Source organism: Megalopta genalis, chromosome 1 (genome assembly GCF_051020955.1).
Source record: "Megalopta genalis isolate 19385.01 chromosome 1, iyMegGena1_principal, whole genome shotgun sequence".
Classification (NCBI taxonomy): Eukaryota; Metazoa; Arthropoda; class Insecta; order Hymenoptera; family Halictidae; genus Megalopta; species Megalopta genalis.
This window is the reverse complement of record NC_135013.1, coordinates 1431852-1452255: the sequence shown is the minus strand read 5'-3', so window position 1 is coordinate 1452255 and position 20404 is coordinate 1431852. Positions and strand designations below refer to the sequence as shown.

The window sequence follows — 20404 nt, the reverse complement described above, 5'->3', positions numbered from 1 at the left end:
CATTTATTGTAGAAATTGTACAATTCGATAAATTGTTGTCCGCGATAATTTCTTGTCTCGACAAAATTTGTACAATGCGATAAGAATATATTCTAGATGTGAAAATAGAGGTATTGTTGAACCATTTCCACATTTCTCGTATGTTAATATTTGATTTATAATATCATATATCATATATCATATATCCTCGCATATCGTACAATCATGTAACCATGTAATCTCATAATCATGTGATCATGTAATCATGTAACCATATAATCATGTAACCATGTAATCATGTAATCACGTAATTATGTAATCATGTAATCATGTAACCATGTAATCTCATAATCATGTGATCATGTAATCACGTAACCATATAATCATGTAACCATGTAATCATGTAATCATGTAACAATGTAATCATGTAATCATGTAATCATGTAATTATGTAATCATGTAACGGTGTAAACATGTAACAATGTAATCATAAAATCATGTAACCATGTAATTATGTAATCATGTAACCATGTAACTATGTAATCATGTAATCATATGATCATGAAATCATGTAATCATGCAATCATATATGTATGTAATCATGTAACCGTGTAACAATGTAATCATGTAATCATATATCCATGTAATTATTTAATTACGTAACCATGTAACAATGTAACAATGTAACAATGTAACCATGTAATCTCGTAATCTCGTAATCTCGTAATCTCGTAATCTCGTAATCATGTAATCATGTAACCATGTAATCATGTAATCATGTAACAATGTAATCATGTAATCATCTAACAATGTAATCATGTAATCATGTAACCATGTAATCATATAATCATGTAATCATATAATCGTGTAATCATATAATCATATTATATTCATATCACATTATATTATATATATTATAATTATGTCGAACAGACAATATTTACATGACTATTTTTCACCCGCAGTAATTCGTGCAAAAAATCGTTGATTCGGTTTCCGATATTTTTCTTCTCTTTTCTATTACATTTTCAGAATTCGCCCATCTTTTATTCACACTTCATAATGCATTATCTTCTGGAAGAAAAGTCACCGAGAAATAATCGTTTTCCACAAGAAATCAATAGAAACAATGAAGCAAGAAGGTGCAACCGAAACTTGTCACCGCAGTAATAGGTACCATTAGGACGGGGCGCGCGCGTGTTCGCCGGCCGGATGCTATTTTCGCGGGCCGCGGGCACGAGTAATCGGCCGAAGGACCCTGAATGTGGGTTACCGAGCCTCGCCGAAGATCCCTTGTCTTCGACGTCACCCGGAGCATCGAGAATTAATCAACGCGACGGGCGAACGTTGCCAGAGGAGTTTGATACTCGTTAACCGGGTGAACGCCAAGTTGTTGCCTCACGTGCGCGCGCGCGCGCTCGCACCCGCGCTAAGTATGTACATAAGTCCCTCGGGACTTATTTTTCGATAATGAGAGAAATCATCGGTCTCGGAGTAGCACGGGAAAAAGGAGTATCGCCAAAACGTATCTCGAACTTAATTTCTCGTGCGAAAAAACATCGAATCGACAGCTCGTACAAATATTACCAGGAGAGTGACTAAAAATAAACGGTAAAACACAGCGGTCGCGGCGAGAAGATTCCGCGAATTCTCCGCACAACCAATAAACAATATCAATTTTTACAGTTCAGGAAACCTTTCGAATGCGTGTCGGAATACACGAAAATTCTGTGGATTCGAGAATAGTTTCAGTTGTTTTCCAGCCACGGGCATCCCCCCCCCCCCCCGCAGTACCGTCGAAAATCAAATTTTACGGAGCTTCGCTTGATAAATGTTTATAAATTTTTAATACGATAATGTAGCTCGAAGTTCGTCGTGTTGCGGGTCGTTGAATTCGTCTCAACCTCGCCTACGACACTACGAAGTCAAAATTACTTGGTTTCATTTAAAAATATATCGGTGACCTTGTTTCTTTATCGAAAATCAATTTGTTTCTGAGTTTAAACAATTGAAATTTCTTACCGGTTGAATGCTAATCAACTTCGGCAGGAAACATTTTTTTCTCAGACCGTCCGAAGGGGCTGAAAAATCGTTAAATTGGGACTAATTTGTGATTCACCCTGTATATACAGGCTATGACGTCACGTAATCACGTAACTTAAACACATAACTTCGAACCAATCAAATTTTGTTCTCAAAATAATTTTTCGTTAAAACTGATAATATAATATAATAATTAATATATATTATTAATATTATATATATATATATATATACTATATATTATATTATTATATTATAATATTTATTATATAATATATTAATATAAATATAATATTGTTATTAAATGCTATAATATATATAAATATATTTCAAATTATGATTTGACCGAGGATATTTATGCAAATGCATATTTCTTATTAATGTATATTATATAATATATTATTAATTTATATATTATTATATAATATTAATATATTAATATATTATATTATATAATATATTAATATAAATATAATATTGTTATTAAATATTATAATATATATAAATATATTTTCCAGCGCAAATTATAATTTGACCGAGGATAATTATGCAAATGCATATATTTTTTAAAACAGCTAGCTGCTTTCTCATACTTAACATTAAACATAGCACTTAATATTTCATTCATTTGCTTTTATATCGTGTATATATTTACATATTCCATTAATTTATCTAAACACCGTAATCAATTAATTGTAAATAAATATTTGCACATTTTCGTCGCACATTTAGCACATTTATTTAAGCCGTGCAATCGACGATTCGAGGTGTATAGGTTACGCGACTCAGCCTGTACAACGGTAAGAATTCGCGTAAACATCCGCCACAGAGCGCTGATCAAATATTTTTCGCGCGCGATCAGAGTTGCCGGCGGCGGCAAATTTCGACGTTTTGGCAGCCGATGCGCGCGCCCGTGTACGTTGGCGAACGTACCGAGCGATTGGTAAACAGGCTGATAAAGGATGTTGCCTAAGTGTTTTACTCTATTCCAGATCCGTTGAAGTACATAATACGATAGAAAATCACCACTCACCGTCGTCGTTGCCCCGGCGCTTCGCCATCACCGACGGTGTGCACGCCGAGTATTCGCGGTCGTAGCAAAAATCACCGGCGTCCTGATAGAAACCGTTCGCCTCGAAATCGGAATACTCGAGCCGGCGCGCTATCGGATTTCGGCTCGTTATCTCCTCGCATTCTTCCGTCGCGCTCCGTCTCTCCAAATAGCTGCCACCTGCGTAACTGAAGGAAACAAAACAGCCGCGATATCAATAATTAATAATAATAATAATTGAATAATTAATCATTATAATTATTTCATAATCAATAATAATTATATGTTACAATATATAATAATAATAATAATTATTATTATTATATATATTATATATATATTATTATTATATATATTATGTATATATATAATAATTAGTTATAATTAAGCATAATAATTAAATAATTGTTAATAATGATAATTAAATAGGAATAATTATTATTAATTATTAAAATAAATTAGGACCCAAAGTTTCGTCAAATAAACCTAACTTTAGCGAGAGATATTGTTATCGATCGAACAATCAGATTCGACGTTCATTCTGCGGATTTATCTCGTTCGCAGACACGAATTCTTTGATTAATGAATTAAATGAATGCTCGGAAGTTTAATTTGAACTGCGACCATATTTCGTGTGCACTAATAAATAGATCGGCGCATCAGCGTACATCTAGCCATAGGGGCGGCTCGTTCAACGGGGCTTAATTACCTGCGATCCGCGGACATGCTAATTTCCATGGACGAATCGTACTGTTGCTGACGATTTATGACGGTCAGGTGGTGCTTCGCGTCGTTCGGCTGCGGCAGAAAGAGGTCCCTCAGTGCCACGTATTTCGGGGGACTCTCGATCGTCCTTTCGCCGACGTTCTGGTCGCGGTACGTGCCGTAAAACGGCGAGGGCACTCCTGAAATTGATATCAGATCTGTCGTTGAGAATCTGCCAAATTACTTGAATGCGATTGTCCGAATATTTCGGCACGCGAGTCGGTTCGATTTCATTGGCGGCGCATGCGACCTCATCGAAAATTATCGCTCGTGTTATCTTCATACGTGAGCTACGTTAAAAAGACTGTAAACGTTCTATAATGTTAAAAAGGAAATTAATTGAGAAGTTGTTGTAAATTTTTGGTTTATTTATTAGCCTATGAAAGCCCAATTTATTATAAATTAACTTCGCTCTGAATTATCTTGATAATTAATTCGAATAAGGGATGCTTCGAATAAAAAAAGAATTAAATTATTATTATTCATAAATTAATGAATTTATTATTTATTCTGAATAGAGAATTATTCGCGTAAAGGACTACTTGAATAAAAAATTAGTTGAACAATTAGATAGAATACTTTAGCGACGAATAAGATAATATTTATTATTTAAAGTATTTTATAATAATAAATATTATCTGTATTTATAATAATAAATATTATCTATATTTATAGTAGTAAATATCATCTATATTATAATAAATATTAATTATATTAATAAATAATAAATACTAAATCATTACAATATTCGAACATAACGGACTGTTATTAACACGATAACACTCAACCATAATAAACCATAATCACCATTATAACATTCGAATCTAATAAATTGTTGTTGCTACGATAATATTAATAGAACAGAGCCATGCACCGTACGAGCGAAGCGGACAGGGTAAGAAAACAAATCCGTTGATTCGTCGGAACGGCGATTCGATAATCGGAACGTGTACGATGCGAGTCTCTGGAAAAAAAAAGAAACGGGGAAGAGAAATAGTAAGCACCTTTAACAATCGCAGCCGCTTGTTTTTCTCTCGTTTATTCTTGGACCGTCGACTCATATTTTCCATCGCATTCCGGGATTACCTTACCGTCTATTTTCATACCGCATCATCCGCGGGCCGTTCATCGTGCATGGGAACATTCGAGTATTCGATCCTTCCAAAAATATTAATCCCCGCTTATGCGGGTACGCTCATCGGACTCGTCTGCGAACCGCCTCTTAACGTGCCGTATAAGATTACACAGTGGCGAATTACTATTATAATTATTATTATTATTGTTATTAACGGGAATCGTGTGAATCGGGACACGTCAAGGGCGCGGCGTCGCTTTCGCATAATTACGTAACACTTTCATTTAGGGGCATTTGTGCCCGTGGATGTGCCTTTCGAATCGCCTAATTCAATTTTCAATTTTCAGTCCGTTCGACTAGCAAAAATATTTTTGCAATTTCAGCGTGCAAATACAACGTCCTGTTGGCAGATATTTTTATTTATTTGTTTCTATTATTTGTTCTTCCATCGTTGTAACAATATTCTTGAAATGCATCGTATTGAAACTGAAGAGCAACAATATTTTTAGTTACCCTGATCGATTTTTTATTTATATTTGTTTTATTTTATTTTTATTTATTTATTTATTTCATATTTTATAAAGTGTAAATTTTGAAGATATATTAGAAAAATGTAAGAATACTACGACGTCCCCATCGGTTTATTGAAATTAATGATAGAGAAGAGAAATACGTCTTCCTTTTATTTTATTATTATTATTTAGTAATGGCACTAAGTTTCAAACGACAATAAATAAATATTTATCCATGACAATTTTTGTATTATTAATTTAATTAATTAAAATATTCGATTTTAGTGTTGCGCACAAAAATAAATTATAAAAAATGTGTGTTATCAAATCTGAAATTGATTTATTCGAAAATTCCAGTCACGTGTATATTTCATTGTAAAAATATATTCGCAAGACACGTAAAAAATACTGAGAGCGATGGTTAATAAAACATCCTCGAATCGAATAATGATGTAAAATGTAAAATGTAAAATAACTCGCTTAATCGAATCATGCAGATTCATTTTCATCAAAAATTTGTTATATTTCCAGTAAAGTTTCGATATTGAACAATTTTACTAACCGTCTCGTATTCGAAAAAGTGACTGACTCATTGCATCACTCGCAAATAACACCGGTATTAAATTTCGTGTCTCCAAATATATGTATATATGTATACATATGTGTTTATATATATGTATAATGCGGATGATTAATTCGGAGGCTCAATTAACAAGCCCGCGGTGCCGGCAGACTCGCGGTGTAAATGTGTTGGTAACCTCGAATGTTGGTAGCGATGTTGTGCTCCACATATTTCTTTTTCCCTCCCGAAATAAGCGAGTGCCTGAAATACTTATGACTAATCGCACAACAAGAGCAACGCGGAACAATGCTTTCGATATACAGGGTGTCCTGAAATTGTGGTACTTCCGGGAAATGAGGGATTCCTGAGGTTATTTCAAGTAACTTTTTCCTCAGCGAAAATGTGATCCGCGGCTTCGTTCACGAGTTATTAACGAAAAACACTGACCAATCAGAGGCGAGAGCTCGGCTGGCGCGACGCGATGCAGCCAACCAGTGCACGAAGCCGAGTTCTGCTGATTGGCTCGGCTGACGCGTGCCAGCGCAGCCAACGAGCGCACGGCGCCCAATTCCGCTCAGTGGCTCGGCCGTCTCGCGTCAACCGAGCTCGCCTCTTATTGGTCAATACTTATTCGTTAGTAACTCGTAAACAAAGCTGCGGATTGCATTTTCGCAAATGAAAAAGTTACTTCGAATGACCTCAGGAGCACATTTCCGGATTGCGAGACATTTCCCGGACACCCTGTATGTATGTATGTATGTATTATCGCAACGTTGGAGTGCGACGTTTCGCGTCGTTTACTTACGACGATTCCATCCCCCGTCTCATTCCACTTCGCGAATGACAAATGAAATTCACCGAGAAATTTCGTGGTTTCGCTAAATATCGGACAGCGGACGTTCCGAAATCGTTTACCTCAAAGCCATTATTTTCCCTACCGTCGGCACACGTCAGTCATGAAAATCGACCTGTCTTCGTGAACGTGTACTCGTTGTAAGGAAAATGGCTAATAATAAATTGCGGAACTTCGTGTAATACTTCGCTTCTACAGGTGAGACTTACCGTGAAGAATATGTATGTATATTGAATGGGACATTACCGTTATCTAAACAATTGCGAATCCTGCTATAATAAAATTATTCTTGTTTTGTAACAGCATCGTGCATATCTAATCTCGCCTAATTTGTAGCCGCTATAATACGTAACTATGTCGGACAATTAACCTCTTTTATGATTAACAGCGGTAGTTTTCCTTTTTTTTCTTGTAATGTTGTATTCGGTATTGTTACTTTTTCATCGAGTTTTTATTTGTTGCATTCGGTCAGGTATTTTTTCGGAAATGTTGATATATTTTCTTTTATCATAATAATTGAACAAGTTCAATTTTTAATGTTGTCACCATGCTTACGAATAAATCGTATTAATAATAGGTCCGATTAAGGCGTAAAAACTTCTGTTTGATGTTTTCTGAATGTTGTCGACTAATGTTTGATCTCATTGGAGTTTATTTGTTATGCTTTCAATTGTTCTTAATTGGAGTTCGTGTTGTATACTTTTATTTGTATTTTCGATATATTGATTAAATATATAGGGTGTCCCAGGTTTTAATGTTTAAACTTTGTTAGTGTATTCTATGGCACAAAGTAAGAAAAAAATGTTATGTAAACATAGGTCACATAGAGCTTCATTAAGAAGTTGTAACAAAAATTCAGAATAGGGATAGTAATAAATTTGCTGTTACTGCGAGCATTAGCTTGAATAGATCAGCACATGCCGTGTGTTTATATAAGCTGTGTTTATTAATACATTTCGAAATGTATTAATAACCGTTGTTTAAAATACATGATTGACATCGATCGAAGATTTTTTTTTAGTTGATTACTATTCCTATTCTGAATTTTTGTTATAACTTCTTAATAAAGCTCTATATGACCTATGTTTACATAACATTTTTTTCATACTTTGTGCCATAGAATATACTGACAAAGTTTGAACATTAAAACCTGGGACACTCTGTATAAAAAAAAAATATTATGTAATATTAAATTTAATATGTACTATTAAATTTGATTTAAATTTAATGTCTATTTTATTAAATTTACATTTAATGTCTCTTTTATTAAATTTAAATTTAATGCCTACTCGATATATTAATTATATTAAGTACATACAGTTACATGATCGCAGGGTTATTACACTAAACTCGGTTATATATTTTCTAGATATGTTAAATAAGTTTTAGTACATTCTCCGGATACTATGAACGAGATTCAACATTCAACATGCAATTTTTTGCAGGACCATTGTCTGTTACGACGAGTATATTCGTCGCGCCTAAAAACATGCTGCATAAATTGCAATTTTTCATTTTAAAACTAAAATGTGTTCGTAAATGAATATTGATACAATATTTATATTGTACCAAGACGAAACAATAGCGAGTAAATAAATAAAAATATAAACAATTATTGATAATCAATCTTGGTCCGATTATATCCGACCACGTCTCTCAGACGTAATAATCATTTCTGGCCCGATTTTTTGACCACGTCTCTCAAACGTGATAATAATTTCTAGCTTGATTTTTCGACCACGTTTCTCAGACGTGATAATCATCTCTGGCACGACTTTTTGACCACGTCTCTCAGACGTGATAATCACATCTGGCCCGATTATCCGATCACGTCTCTCAGACGTGATAATCACTTCTGGCCCGATTATCCGATCACGTCTCTCAGACGTGATAATCACTTCTAGCCTGATTATGTGACCACGTCTCTCAGACGTGATAATCACTTCTAGCCTGATTATCCGACCACGTCTCTCTGACGTGGCTGTAGGGCAAAGGGTTAAGAAAATGAAATAGTAAGCACTCGAGGTTAAGGAACAAAAACACTAGGTTAACAATTAATTTCGTGTTAGATAGTCTAATCATGCAAACAAATACTAACTAAATCAGCGAATATAACCTACCATTCTGCACCATAACCAGCGTTGCTTTGCTCCAGCATGTGAAAACCGTACTATCAGCAGAGAACGATCAGCCAACAGAATAGAGAATGAGAGAGAGAGAGAGAGAGAGAGAGAGAGAGAGAGAAACGATACCAGAGGACGGGATCGAAGGTCCGCAGAAAATAATTCATCACACCGTAGATACCCATGATTTTTTGTATTGCAGAGGAAGCACACGTTTATTTACACAGTAGTAGTAGTAGTAGTAGTAGTAATATCTCAATAATAATTTGTTGGTTAAGGCGTCGTGTGACAATGTAGACGACAGATCTCCGATGTTCTTCTTCCGTTTCGATGGTTTTCTCGATCGCCGAACGTTCAGACCAATGAAGACACAACATACCGATCACAGAAGAAAAGGCTACCTCGACTATCGCGAATCAAAACACGCTTCTCCTGCAACCGTTTCTTTTGCTTTTTTCATTTTTCTCATTTTTTTTCCTTTTTCTTTAAATTCGATTCTCGCTTACAAATAAATAATGTTTATTCTCTTGCTCTCTCACGCGAAGCCAGAAGTTTTTGACTAGCGTCGAACAGAATCAGGTTCCCTCGATCAACAAAAAGAAAATTATCGCGATTCCATGCTACGACGGGGCGGCGGCGGCGGCGGCTGCGGCCGAAGAAAAGATAAAGAGAGGACAAAAAGATAAGAGAAAAACCAAGGAAAGACTATATTTACGGATGCGTACACTGCGTGCTGAATGAAAGAGTAGAAAGGGGGATATGTACCCGCGAAAGAAGGAGCCAGAGAGGCCAAGGGAGAAGAGGCTGAACAAGAAGAAGAAGAAGAAGAAGAAGAGGTAGGAGATGACGATGAAGAATCAAGATGGCGGGAGCATGGAAAGAGAGAGAGAGAGAGAGAGAGAGAGAGAGAGAAAGAGAGACAAAGAAAAAAACGACCTACTTAGAAAGCGTGTCCAAATCGTTCCACGGCAACAACGACAGAAAAATGCATTCGAGGAAAGCTCACTACGGGCCGATCGTATTTCGTTGACGCTAGGTTCACGGCGGTCGAAATTTTTTCCAAGTTTTTTCATTCGCAATTGTTCGAACTTCGCGTAGAATTTATCCAACGAATTTGGAATAATATTACAATAATCGCGCGATATCATAGTTACTCGTGCAAGCGAATCCAGTATACAGGGTGTCCCAAAAATGTCTCGCAATCCGAAAGTGGCGGGTTCCTCGGGTCATTTGAACCAACTTCTTCCTTTACAAAAATTTTCTCCGAGGCACCGTTAACGTGTTATTAACGAAAAACAGTGACCAATGAGAGATAGCGTACGGCTGACGCTCCGCCCTCGCGGCCGCTGCCGCTGCGTCGGACAGCCGGCGCGACGCGCATTGGCCGCAAGAGCGGCTCGGTCGCCTCGCGCCAGCTGAGCTCGCCTCTCACTTTTGTTAATAACTCGTTAACGGTGCCTCGGAGAAAATTTTTGTAAAGGAAGAAGCTGCTTCAAATGATCCGAGAAACCCGCCTTTTCCGGATTGCGAGACATTTTTGAGACACTCTGTAGAAATCCAGAAATTTCCTCGTTTCTCAAAAGCTGCGTTGCTTGAATTTTCATTGTTTGCCTAATTATTTGAGAAATTAATTAATGAAAAAATTGAGAAACGCGACGTTTAACATTTCTGTTTGTCAATTCGTCCAATCGCTATTTTCACGCACATTTTTTCAACGGTAAACCAGTCCTTCGGACGTTTGAAAATCGTGTTGGGATCGTTGTATATTTAACCGTACGGCGCCGTACGCGTAGAACAGTTTGTTCTCGGTGAACCGTGAGCCTAGCGTTAAACGCGTTCGACCGGCAATCCCGGATCGTTCGTCCGCGGTTCACTCGGTTTCTACGACATCTCGCTGTCTGTTTACGAATGACTAGTTCTCCTCGCCCTCGTCGCGGCGCTTCCATCGAAACGTAAACAACGTGACGCGACGCGACCGTGTTCGCGTCTCCGCTTTGAGAAGCTCTGAACAACGCTGTTCCCTGTGTTTTCGTTTAATCGAACAGCCGCTCGATTAGGATATCGGTGGGAATCCGATCGATTTCCGGTTGTTTCTCGGACGGGGAGATTTATCTATTGATACACCGTATCCGTCAGTTCGATTGCTTTTCGTTTTGCTTAAGAGATCTCTTCAAATAGTGTTGAGATTCGATCGACCGTGCTTTGTCGGTGTTCGTCGTCACAACGGACCAATGAAACCAGTGAATAGGCGAATCGTGATTAACGGTCAAACGGAGTTAGAGGCCCCCAATGTTTCCACCACCTTCGTATTAGATTGCGTTGCGTTTGATATTCTTATTTTTTTATTTTTTTTTGCTTTTTTATTCGTTTGTGTTTGATTGCTTTTCAAAGCCCTTCTCGACCATTGTTAAAGTGGCGCGTATACTGATCGTCTGTTACCTGGCACCTGCAACGTCGCCGAAGTCACTGTCGAACCTAAGCTGTTCGTCGCGGTACACGCGTAAATGCCAGCGTCCTCTGCAAACAGAAATTAGGCTCGCGTTAGCGCGACGCTGACCTGAGTTTGATCCTGGAAATATCGTTCATATTTGACAGTTGTTGGAGGCAATATTCACCACTGATTCTTGCGAGAATCGGATGGCTGAGCTAATCGAATTGCGAGAAATTCAAGAAATCCGAAATATTTTGATTATTTTACCCCGCGCGCGCGCGCGCGCGCGCGTGTGTGTGTGTGTGTGTGTGTGTGTACAGTGGTATGCATAATTATAGCCTTGAAAGTAGCTTTCACATTATTAATGATATCTAAACGAAAACTCGACAAAATGTTATATTTGTACACATATATTTTCTATTGTTTCTAATATAGAGATTTATATAGAGAATATAGATATTATATTTACATGGATAATATATATACATATATAGAGATAGATATAGATAATATAGATTATTATAGATCTCTATAGAATATTTATATAGAGAATATAGAGATTCATAAATATGCTGTTTTGTCAAGTTTTCGTTGCAATGCCTGCTTTTGTTCTTGTGTGACCTCGAAAGTCATTATATCGTATACGAATGAATTCATCTTGACACACACTTTAATACGATATAAAAGAACACATGGCATTTCATTTAAAAAACTGGAGGTCACTTTCATTTCTCGAAAACTAATACAAATATCCGAAATTGATGTACACTGTCTTACGGACCATAAAAAACTATAAAGCTTTTTCCTCTATAGCTTTTTTTTGTAATCGCAACAGTTCTTGAAAAAAAGTCGCTGGTAGCGTGGACAGATACGTACCGGGATAAGCTCGCACTATAGTCAGACGACAAACGCCGTTTCTATAGTGGATTTCGTAGCTCGAAGAATTCTCGACGATTCTACCGTCCTTGGACCATAAGATATTCGGCTGCGGTTCAGCTTGAACAATGCACTCGAATCTTGCCGTTTGTCCGCTGACCACTGCGATGTCCCTCAGCGGCTGCAATCAATATTTTTGCCATTTCGAAATCATTGAAATTCGTGCATCGAATATTTGTGCCTCGAATATTTTCTAATATCTTTTACTCTATTCCTTGTCAAATATATACAGGGTGTCCCAAAAATATCTCGCAATCCGAAAGTGGCGGGTTCCTCGGGTCATTTGAAACAACTTCTTCCTTTACAAAAATTTTCTCCGAGGCACCGTTAACGAGTTATTAACGAAAAATAATGACCAATGAACGGCGAGCTCAGCTGAAGCGAGGCGACCGAGCCAATGAGCTAACAAAAAAAACATCAGCCGAGCTCGCCTCTCATTGGTCACTGTTCCTCGTTAATAACTCGTTAACGGTGCCTCGGAAAAAATTTTTGTAAAGGAAAAAGTTGCTTCAAATGAACTCAGGAACCTCCCATTTCCGGATTGTGAGACATTTTCGGGACACCCTGTGTTACGCTTTTCAATGAAATCTGTGCTTTCAGAGATCCAATATTTTGAAAAAAAGTGAATATTCGAGTTAAAGAATAAATAGGTGTAGCTCGAGTTGTCAATTTATTGGCGTAAAAGGTCTTGTTTTCTCTGTCAAAGTTCTGTCTTCGTTGAGAAACCGCAGTAACACCTACAATTACCCTAACGAATTTGAATTCCCTAATAATTCGACCAATTACCGTGCGATCGGAACACGACGCGAGGATATCTTACCGTGATGAAGAGGGGAGCCTTCTTCGGTAGTATTTCGAGATAAGGTTGAATCACTTCTTTGCTCGAGGCCACTCCATTTGTCGTCGGCCACGGCGATCCTAGAATAATCAGCTCGATTTAACTCGCGAGCCTCTTTCAGCGTGTGTTTCTACGTTTAACCTCGCGGAATAAATAACAAAGTTATCATCGCAACATTAGGCGGAACGTTTATTGCACATCGGAGGAACGTTCGAATAGAACGGTATTAATTGGAGACAGAAGCGAGCATAACCGTGGAGCAAACAGTGGTGGCAGTAGTGACAAATTCGTGAAGAACATCTGCAACGTTGCCGTCGAGCCAAAGTGGGAAAGTCGAAATTCAAAGCCGAGGAAACGAGGTTGCTGGTGAAAGAACTTAAGAGAAAAAGCAGGTTTTATTCCGTTGCGGTGATATGTAACGGAGGGCGCAGCTGTCATGTACACAATTTCGAGAGAAAAACGATGCTGAAGATTCGATTGAAGCTCCTCGTCGGGATAATTGCGACGAAACCGACTGCGTTAAAAATATTTTCCTCGCAGGAATTTTCAGAGACGAAGTATTTTAATTTATTCTCTAGATTCTAGATCATCGGAAATAATATATTTCATTTTATAGTTTAGATCATCAAAAACAAATATTGTATTTTGTATTTTATATTGTCGAAATAAAATAATTTTGTAAAATAATGTTTTTGATCACCGAAGTAAATTATTTTATTTTCTGCTTTATATAATACGAAAATAAAAATATTCTATTTTACGTTTCAGTTTGTCAAAATAGATTATTTTATAATTTATCAAAATAAGATATTGTATATATTACAATTTAATTCCCCGTTTGAGATACTACTTATGTTAAATTGTAAAGAATCCGTTTATTTGAAATAGTTCTTGAAGCATTTCTGCCACAAATATCACTCTGCCTATAACAGAAACAAACCCAAGCAGAAGGAACGCCTCGCCAGCCGTGCAAGCAGCCATCAAAGGTGAGCACAAAGAGCAAAGGTGAAAGCCATCAGGTATTAAAGTTCGTGTGACAAGTGGTCGGAGGCGTAAGCTGCCGAAACTAGGCCAGAGTTGGGCAAAAATTTGATTCGGATGACGAGGACTTAACGAATTAAATATTATTTGACACTGTCGAATAACTAATAAAAAACTAATAAAAAATGATCTCACCAAGGGTTGATCCGAATAAAAATTCGTTCGAATAAGTATCGAAAATGATAAAATATATAAAGTGCCTTTTTCCCGTAATTTATTGGTTACTTTCTTCCCTGTTGGAAATTTAAATTGTAATGGATTTGAAATTATGATGAACTAGAAAATTATAAATTATAATGGACTATTAATAGAAATATAAATTGTACTACGTCAAACAAAACATTCCAACGAAATTGTGATTTACCCAACACCGTATACAGTTGGATTTCTTTTTGCATGTTGTACGTCTTTCCCGTAGATTTTGACTCGCCGATCTCAAAGACGACGGCAAGTTCGATCTACCGTTTCAGAATTTCGAAGAGGCAGTCGATTCAAGTGAAAAAAACGGCTAAACTTTACCTTGGGGGTTTCTATTTTGTTGACCTTACAGTGGACATACCAACGGATTTTATCGAGAAAAGTCCAAAAACCGAAGTCCCGAATTTAGGAATGTAATTAAAGTAAGTCCTGACCTCGTCGTTAAAAAGTTACGCGCGTCCAAATTTGACGAATTACCAGCGTCTTTTGACAGGTTAGCGCGCCACATCGATGCGTACTCGGTTCACGGACGTAGTTTAACTAGCGCCGCCGCTAGATAGCAGTACGCGCAACGTAGAATCACTGGGTGGCAGTGCAGATACGCGGGAGCGTACCAAGCGTACGTTATACATAATTTGACGAAATTATATGACGAATTATATCTAAATTTTCGTTATACAGACTCGGACAAAAAAGTTAGAAAACCAGAGTCTTATATTTCGTTTTATCGTCCTCCAAGCATGTAATAGCAAAATTGTAACAAAATAGTTCAGTCATTGTCCAGTATACCAGTCCCTCTACCGTCTAGAAACCAATTCGAATCGTTTATTCCATTCTTAAAGAAGTTACTGCGTTCTGAAAAGCGTCCAAATATCAATGGGAGTCCACTGTATGTCTTCGAGGGAATTGGACGAATGCCGAACTCTGAACTAGGACAAGCAAGGTCGAGGGCCGTTGCTGGGCAGCTCGGAAGCAGGCGAGTACCTGCGGAGTCGACGTTGCTGGGTGGTCCGGTGGTGCTACTGTATCTGGGGGAAAGGCTCGGTAAGCTTGGGCTCAAGGAAAGCGGACTGGGCGTCGTGTGGTCCCATCTGGACGGCGACGGCGAACAGGGTATCAGGAGGCTGGGTGCCGTCATCGCGGCACCGCCGTCGGTCTGCGTCTGCGACTGCCTCTTTCTCGCGTTCCGGACGTCCTCCGCCTCCGAGAACTCGCTCTCCGACGTCGGCTCCCATTTCACGGTCTTCGAGGCGCCGAACTTGCCGGCCGATTTGCCGGCCCGGCCCGACGAGCCCGTCGAGCCGCTCCTCTTCGCGAAACCGTTCTCCTTTCTCGCGGTGAACTCGTGGACGATCGGCACCTCGATGTCGCTGCCCCGTCTCTGACCTTGGATCGTTCTGTTCGCGCTGCTCACCGTCCTCTTCCCCTCGCCGGGCAACACGATCCCGAACTCGTACCCGAAGTCGTACTTGAAGTATATCAGCCCGGTGTCCGGATCGATTTGCTTCGTTCCTGCGTTCGTTATTCGTTAGGTTTCCGTGGTGGCTACGGGGGTCCGACGATTTTACCTTTCGCTTTTCACTTTTTTCTTACTTTTCTTTTTTTTTACACTTTCCTTAACGCTCCGGGAACTCGTCGACATTTCTCGCGACTGATTAACGTGTCGGTTCGACGTTTTACACGGTTTATCGTGTGTGTGTGAAAGTGATACGTAACATATGCAGAAATACAGGGTATCCCAAAAATAACTCGTAATACAGAAATGGCGGGTTCCTTGGATCGTTTGAAGCAACTTCTTCCTTTACAAAAATTTTCTCCGAGGCACCGTTAACGAGTTATTAACGAAAAACAGTGACCAATAAGAATCGAGTACGGCTGACGCGAGGCGGCCCAGTCAACCACCGCACGAAGCTCAGTTCCGCTCATTGGCTCGGTCGCCTCGCGCCTGCCGAGCTCGCCTCTTATTGGTCACAGTTTTTCGTTAATAACTCGTTAACGGTGCCTCGGAGAAAATTTTTGTAAAGGAAGAAGTTACTTCAAGTGATCCAAGGAACCTGCCATTTCCGGATTGCGAGACATTTTTGGGATACCCTGTATATGCGAAAATATATGCGACAATATGTGTGAAAATATGCAACGAGTAATTAACTAAAGAAATATTGAAGAAATTGTAACGTCAAATGTGCCGTAAGAATAAGAAAAGAATGTGAAAAATATCGGAAGAACGCCCTCGATGCTAACTATAGTCCTCGCGCGACAAGAAGGCACCTTTCTGTCGACATTCCCCCCTTCCTCTTTCTAGTTGCTCCACTGCCGCGGTTATCGCGGCTACTGGCCGAGGACGGTGATGACGTGGATCGCCGTTGGCCAATAGCGACAATGGAACAATAGCTGCGGCAATGGGACAGCCACTAAGAGGGGGAATGTAGACAGAAAAGTGCAAGGACTATAAGGTGTCTCAAAATTATTGCGAGAAAATTAAGCGAGAAGTGAAGTGTTCCTGAGGTCATTCCAAGCAACTTTTTCCTTAGCGAAAATGCAATCCGCGGCTTCGTTTACGAGTTATTAGCGAAAAACAGTGATCAATGAGAGGTCGCGCACGGCCGGCGCTCCGCCCTTGCGGCCAATGCGCGTCGCGCCGGCCGCCTGGCGCAGCGGTAATGCGCACTAGGGCGGGGAGCGAGCCGCTCGCGATCTCTCATTGGTCAGCATTTTTCGTTAATAACTCGTAAACGAAGCCTCGTAGAACATTTTCGCTAAGGAAAAAATTGTTTCAAATCACCTCAGGAACTCCTCATTTCTCCCTTGCACGATAATTTTGGGACACATCTTGTACACCTCGTGCAAGCTTCGGAATGTACTGTTGTCGCAACGCTGTACGAATTAACTGTTGTTAAATCGATTACCGTGCTCCGAAAGTCGTGACTCCTCTCTGTAGGTACGCGGCTCGTCGGCCTCGGTGGATCGGCTGTCGGCCGGATGCTTCAGGATCGGCTTGCCCTGCTTCAGATCCGACTGGATGTCGTTGACGAATTTCTCGGTTTTCGACTTGAAGCTGCTGGTCATGTCGCTCATGTGACGCGACGCGACGTCTGCGGATGTTTCAGAGTTTTCGTGTTACGGGGAGGCGAGAGCGATCTTGCGAGCGGCGTACGAGCAAGCGAAGGAGGAGAATGATAGACGCGGAAAGTTAATCGTGAGAAGACGATGTCGATGTGCCGACCAGTCGAATGAAAGTATGCTATAGCCGGAGAATGAAAGAGACGGCGTTCTGTTCTCTATGCGAGCCGTTTAACGCTAGATTTTCTGATTTTTAGCGGCAAATGTTGTTGCAATATTTGCCGCAAATAATCATGTATTCATGATGCGATAACAGATATGATATCTTTACAATGCGAATAATTAAACAATTGAAAAGTTATCTTCTCAAAACCCGTCGTTTCGACGGGTCCCGTAAACCTAGCGTTACAGCAAAAGTGTTGTAAGTCAATCTTTGTTGATTTAATATTATAAAATCGTATTCTTTTTTATCGTTATTATTTAATCGTATCAAGTCGAAGCTCGAAACAGGCTCGCATAGAAGAGTAGTAACGATCATTCACGTTATCGCGTTTCACAGAACTTTAAACTCGTTCTCCGTTATCCAGAAATTACCTTTTTCACTTACAGCATTTCCGCTTTTTCCGCGGCTCGCGTATTTCTAAAATCTAATCGCGATTGCGCGTTCCCTCGAGTGTCGCGGGATGCCCATCGATGACGTCACGGCGGAGCAGTCGCGCGGAGTGGGGGCAGAGAGCAGCAGAGCAGCCAGGTACGCTCCCGCGTGCGCGATTGGCCGCGTCGACTGCGCTGCCCTCTGGCGCAGCTCCGCCCGACTGCCCCCACCCCGCGGCGCCGCCGACAGACGTCGCGCGAGATCCGAGGGAATGCGCGGTAACGGTGACTTCCTGCGCCACCAAATAACCAGGAAACCCGAGGGAACGGACGGCCGTTCCACGCCTCTCCGAAACGAACGACGTCCCGAGTTCCCGAGTTCCGGTCCCGAGTTGCTCGCCGAGTGCTCGTCGAATCGGTCCGACGAAGTAAGAAAAGCATCCTGCCGCCGGCGATAAAGCATGCGATGCAACAGAGACATTGTCGAGATTCTTACGGTTGGCGGCCCTCTTCACGTCGGTCCTCGAAACGAACCCGAACTCGGGCGGAGAGCCAGGCTTGAGCTCCTGCTGCCTCGGCTCGGAGTCCCTCTTGATCCTGGCCTCGGACTCGGTCTTTCTGCGACCTTCGTCCCTCAGCTGGCTCATCGAGGTCTGTCTCTTGAGAACGGCCGCGGCCGGGCCCCGGTCGAATTCCATCGGCGACACCACGTGCTCCTGCCGGACCGGCGCGCTCGACGACCTCGGCGACTTGGCGGCGGGCGGCTGAACCTTCCTGTACCTGGGCTCCTCGGTGTCGCTGTCCGGCGGCGCCCACTTCGGCCTGATCCTGGTGTCGATGTCGCTCTCATAGTCGGACTCGCGGAACTGGCCCTGCACGAACTTCTTCGGGACCGGCACCTTGTACTGCGGCCGCTGCCTCTCGAACCCGGCGAACTCGGCGGCGCCGGTCTTCTGGCCGTCGCCGAACTTGATCACCCGGCTGGTCTGCTCCATCGTCACGATCCGGCGGCTGTTCTCGGTCGACTCGTCCATCCGCACCGTCTTCTTCGTCTCGGTGCCGATCGCGTTGTGGAACGGCACGCCGGACCTAGCCTCGTAGTAGGTCGGCTGCGGCTGCGGCTGGACGTGCGGCTGACGCTGAGGCTGCTGCTGCGGCTGACGCTGAGGCTGCGGCTGCGGCTGACGCTGAGGCTGCGGCTGCGGCTGACGGTGAGGCTGCGGCGGCGCGTACGCCAGTTCCGGCGGCGAGCCTGGCAAGAGGACCGTCTTCGGCTTGGTCGGCGTAGCGGCACGTTTCTCCTCCCTCTTGGCCAGCTCCTTCGATCTCTGCTCGAGCGAAATCTCTTCGATCAGCAGCGCCGGCGAATCCTTCGGTTTTCCTATCGGGAGAAAATAGTCGCCGGTGATCGACCACGGTGACTCGGCGGACCGGCTCTCGCGCCGAGCCGATGAAAGCGGAGAGAGAGTGGGGGCTGACGGTGCTGCCATCTGGCGATCGACCGACCGGTTTCACGCGACGTTGGATCGAATCGGCGTCGTCTCGGCGAACGAATTTCGAGCGGCGGCGGTGATCGTGCGTCTCTTCGTGCTTTCGATCAGTTTTTCTGTTTTGTTTTGTTTGTTTGTTTTTTTCGTGGGGGAGTAGCTCTCTCGATCGACGGACGCGACTCTTCGATATTTTTATCTCCCTTTATCGGGGGCTCCTCAGATGCTTTCGGATTTCTGCGCGACGTTTCGCTTTATTGTGTTTCGAGAACGAAGGTGAAACCAGCGTGACAGTGAGACAGGCGAGACATACGTGGAATAAGGAGAAGAAGAAGAAAAAGAAGAAGAAGAAAAAGAAGAAGAAGAAGAAGAAGGCGGGTTAGCCACGAGCTGGCAGGGTGAAGAGAAAAGCCGGGGGGAAGGGTTTGTAGTACGTACTTCGAGCGGCCGAGAAGAATAGAGAGAAGCAAGCGAAGCGGGAAGAGAGGAGAACTTGTCTTGCGAGGTAAACAACGAGAGGGGAAGAAAGCTTGCCAGGAGGACTACTTGTTGTAAGCTGGAAAAAAGTCGAAAATTCGTGAGACCCATTGCCGCGGCTATGTACGCCTGTTATTGTTCTTGTTCTTGTTGTTATTGTTATCGTTCTAGCGAGTTTCGTCGAAAGCCAATTCTCTTTCGGCGAATCTATAGGGTGTCCCAAAAATGTCTCGCAATCCGGAAATGGCGGGTTCCTCGGATCATTTGAAGCAGCTTCTTCTTTTACAAAAATTTTCTCCGAGGCACCGTTAACGAGTTATTAATGAAAAACAGTGACCAATAAGAATGGAGTGCGGCCGACGCGAGGCGGCCCAGGCAA

At 41.4% G+C, this 20404-nt stretch overlaps 2 protein-coding genes across 22 annotated transcripts in view; both read right to left on the bottom strand.

Moving 5' to 3' along the window:
* sls (sallimus) overlaps positions 1–3944 on the bottom strand; it is a 188024-nt gene extending 184080 nt beyond the window's left edge. For 6 of the 13 annotated variants that reach the window (XM_076528787.1, XM_076528778.1, XM_076528791.1 and 3 more), the window contains exons 1-2: positions 3783–3944; positions 3056–3261 (exon numbers count right to left, since the gene is read on the bottom strand). In XM_076528787.1, coding sequence (XP_076384902.1) covers positions 3056–3261; positions 3783–3811 — 235 coding nt within the window. In that variant the 5' untranslated portion in view covers positions 3812–3944. The remainder of the gene's footprint in view (positions 1–3055; positions 3262–3782) is intronic. The other 7 variants (XM_076528760.1, XM_076528759.1, XM_076528762.1 and 4 more) reach the window with 3 other exon arrangements.
* A 5197-nt stretch (positions 3945–9141) lies between these two features.
* LOC117223969 (uncharacterized) overlaps positions 9142–20404 on the bottom strand; it is a 117559-nt gene continuing 106296 nt past the window's right edge. For 5 of the 9 annotated variants that reach the window (XM_076518213.1, XM_033476599.2, XM_033476616.2 and 2 more), the window contains 6 exons: positions 18558–19442; positions 17314–17499; positions 15392–15919; positions 13151–13248; positions 12271–12451; positions 9142–11480 (listed from right to left, as the gene is read on the bottom strand). In XM_076518213.1, the coding sequence (XP_076374328.1) occupies positions 11371–11480; positions 12271–12451; positions 13151–13248; positions 15392–15919; positions 17314–17499; positions 18558–19442 (1988 nt within the window). In that variant the 3' untranslated portion in view covers positions 9142–11370. Of the gene's footprint in view, positions 11481–12270; positions 12452–13150; positions 13249–15391; positions 15920–17313; positions 17500–18557; positions 19443–19645; positions 20105–20404 lie in introns of those variants that run through there. The other 4 variants (XM_076528828.1, XR_013037245.1, XR_013037246.1 and 1 more) reach the window with 4 other exon arrangements.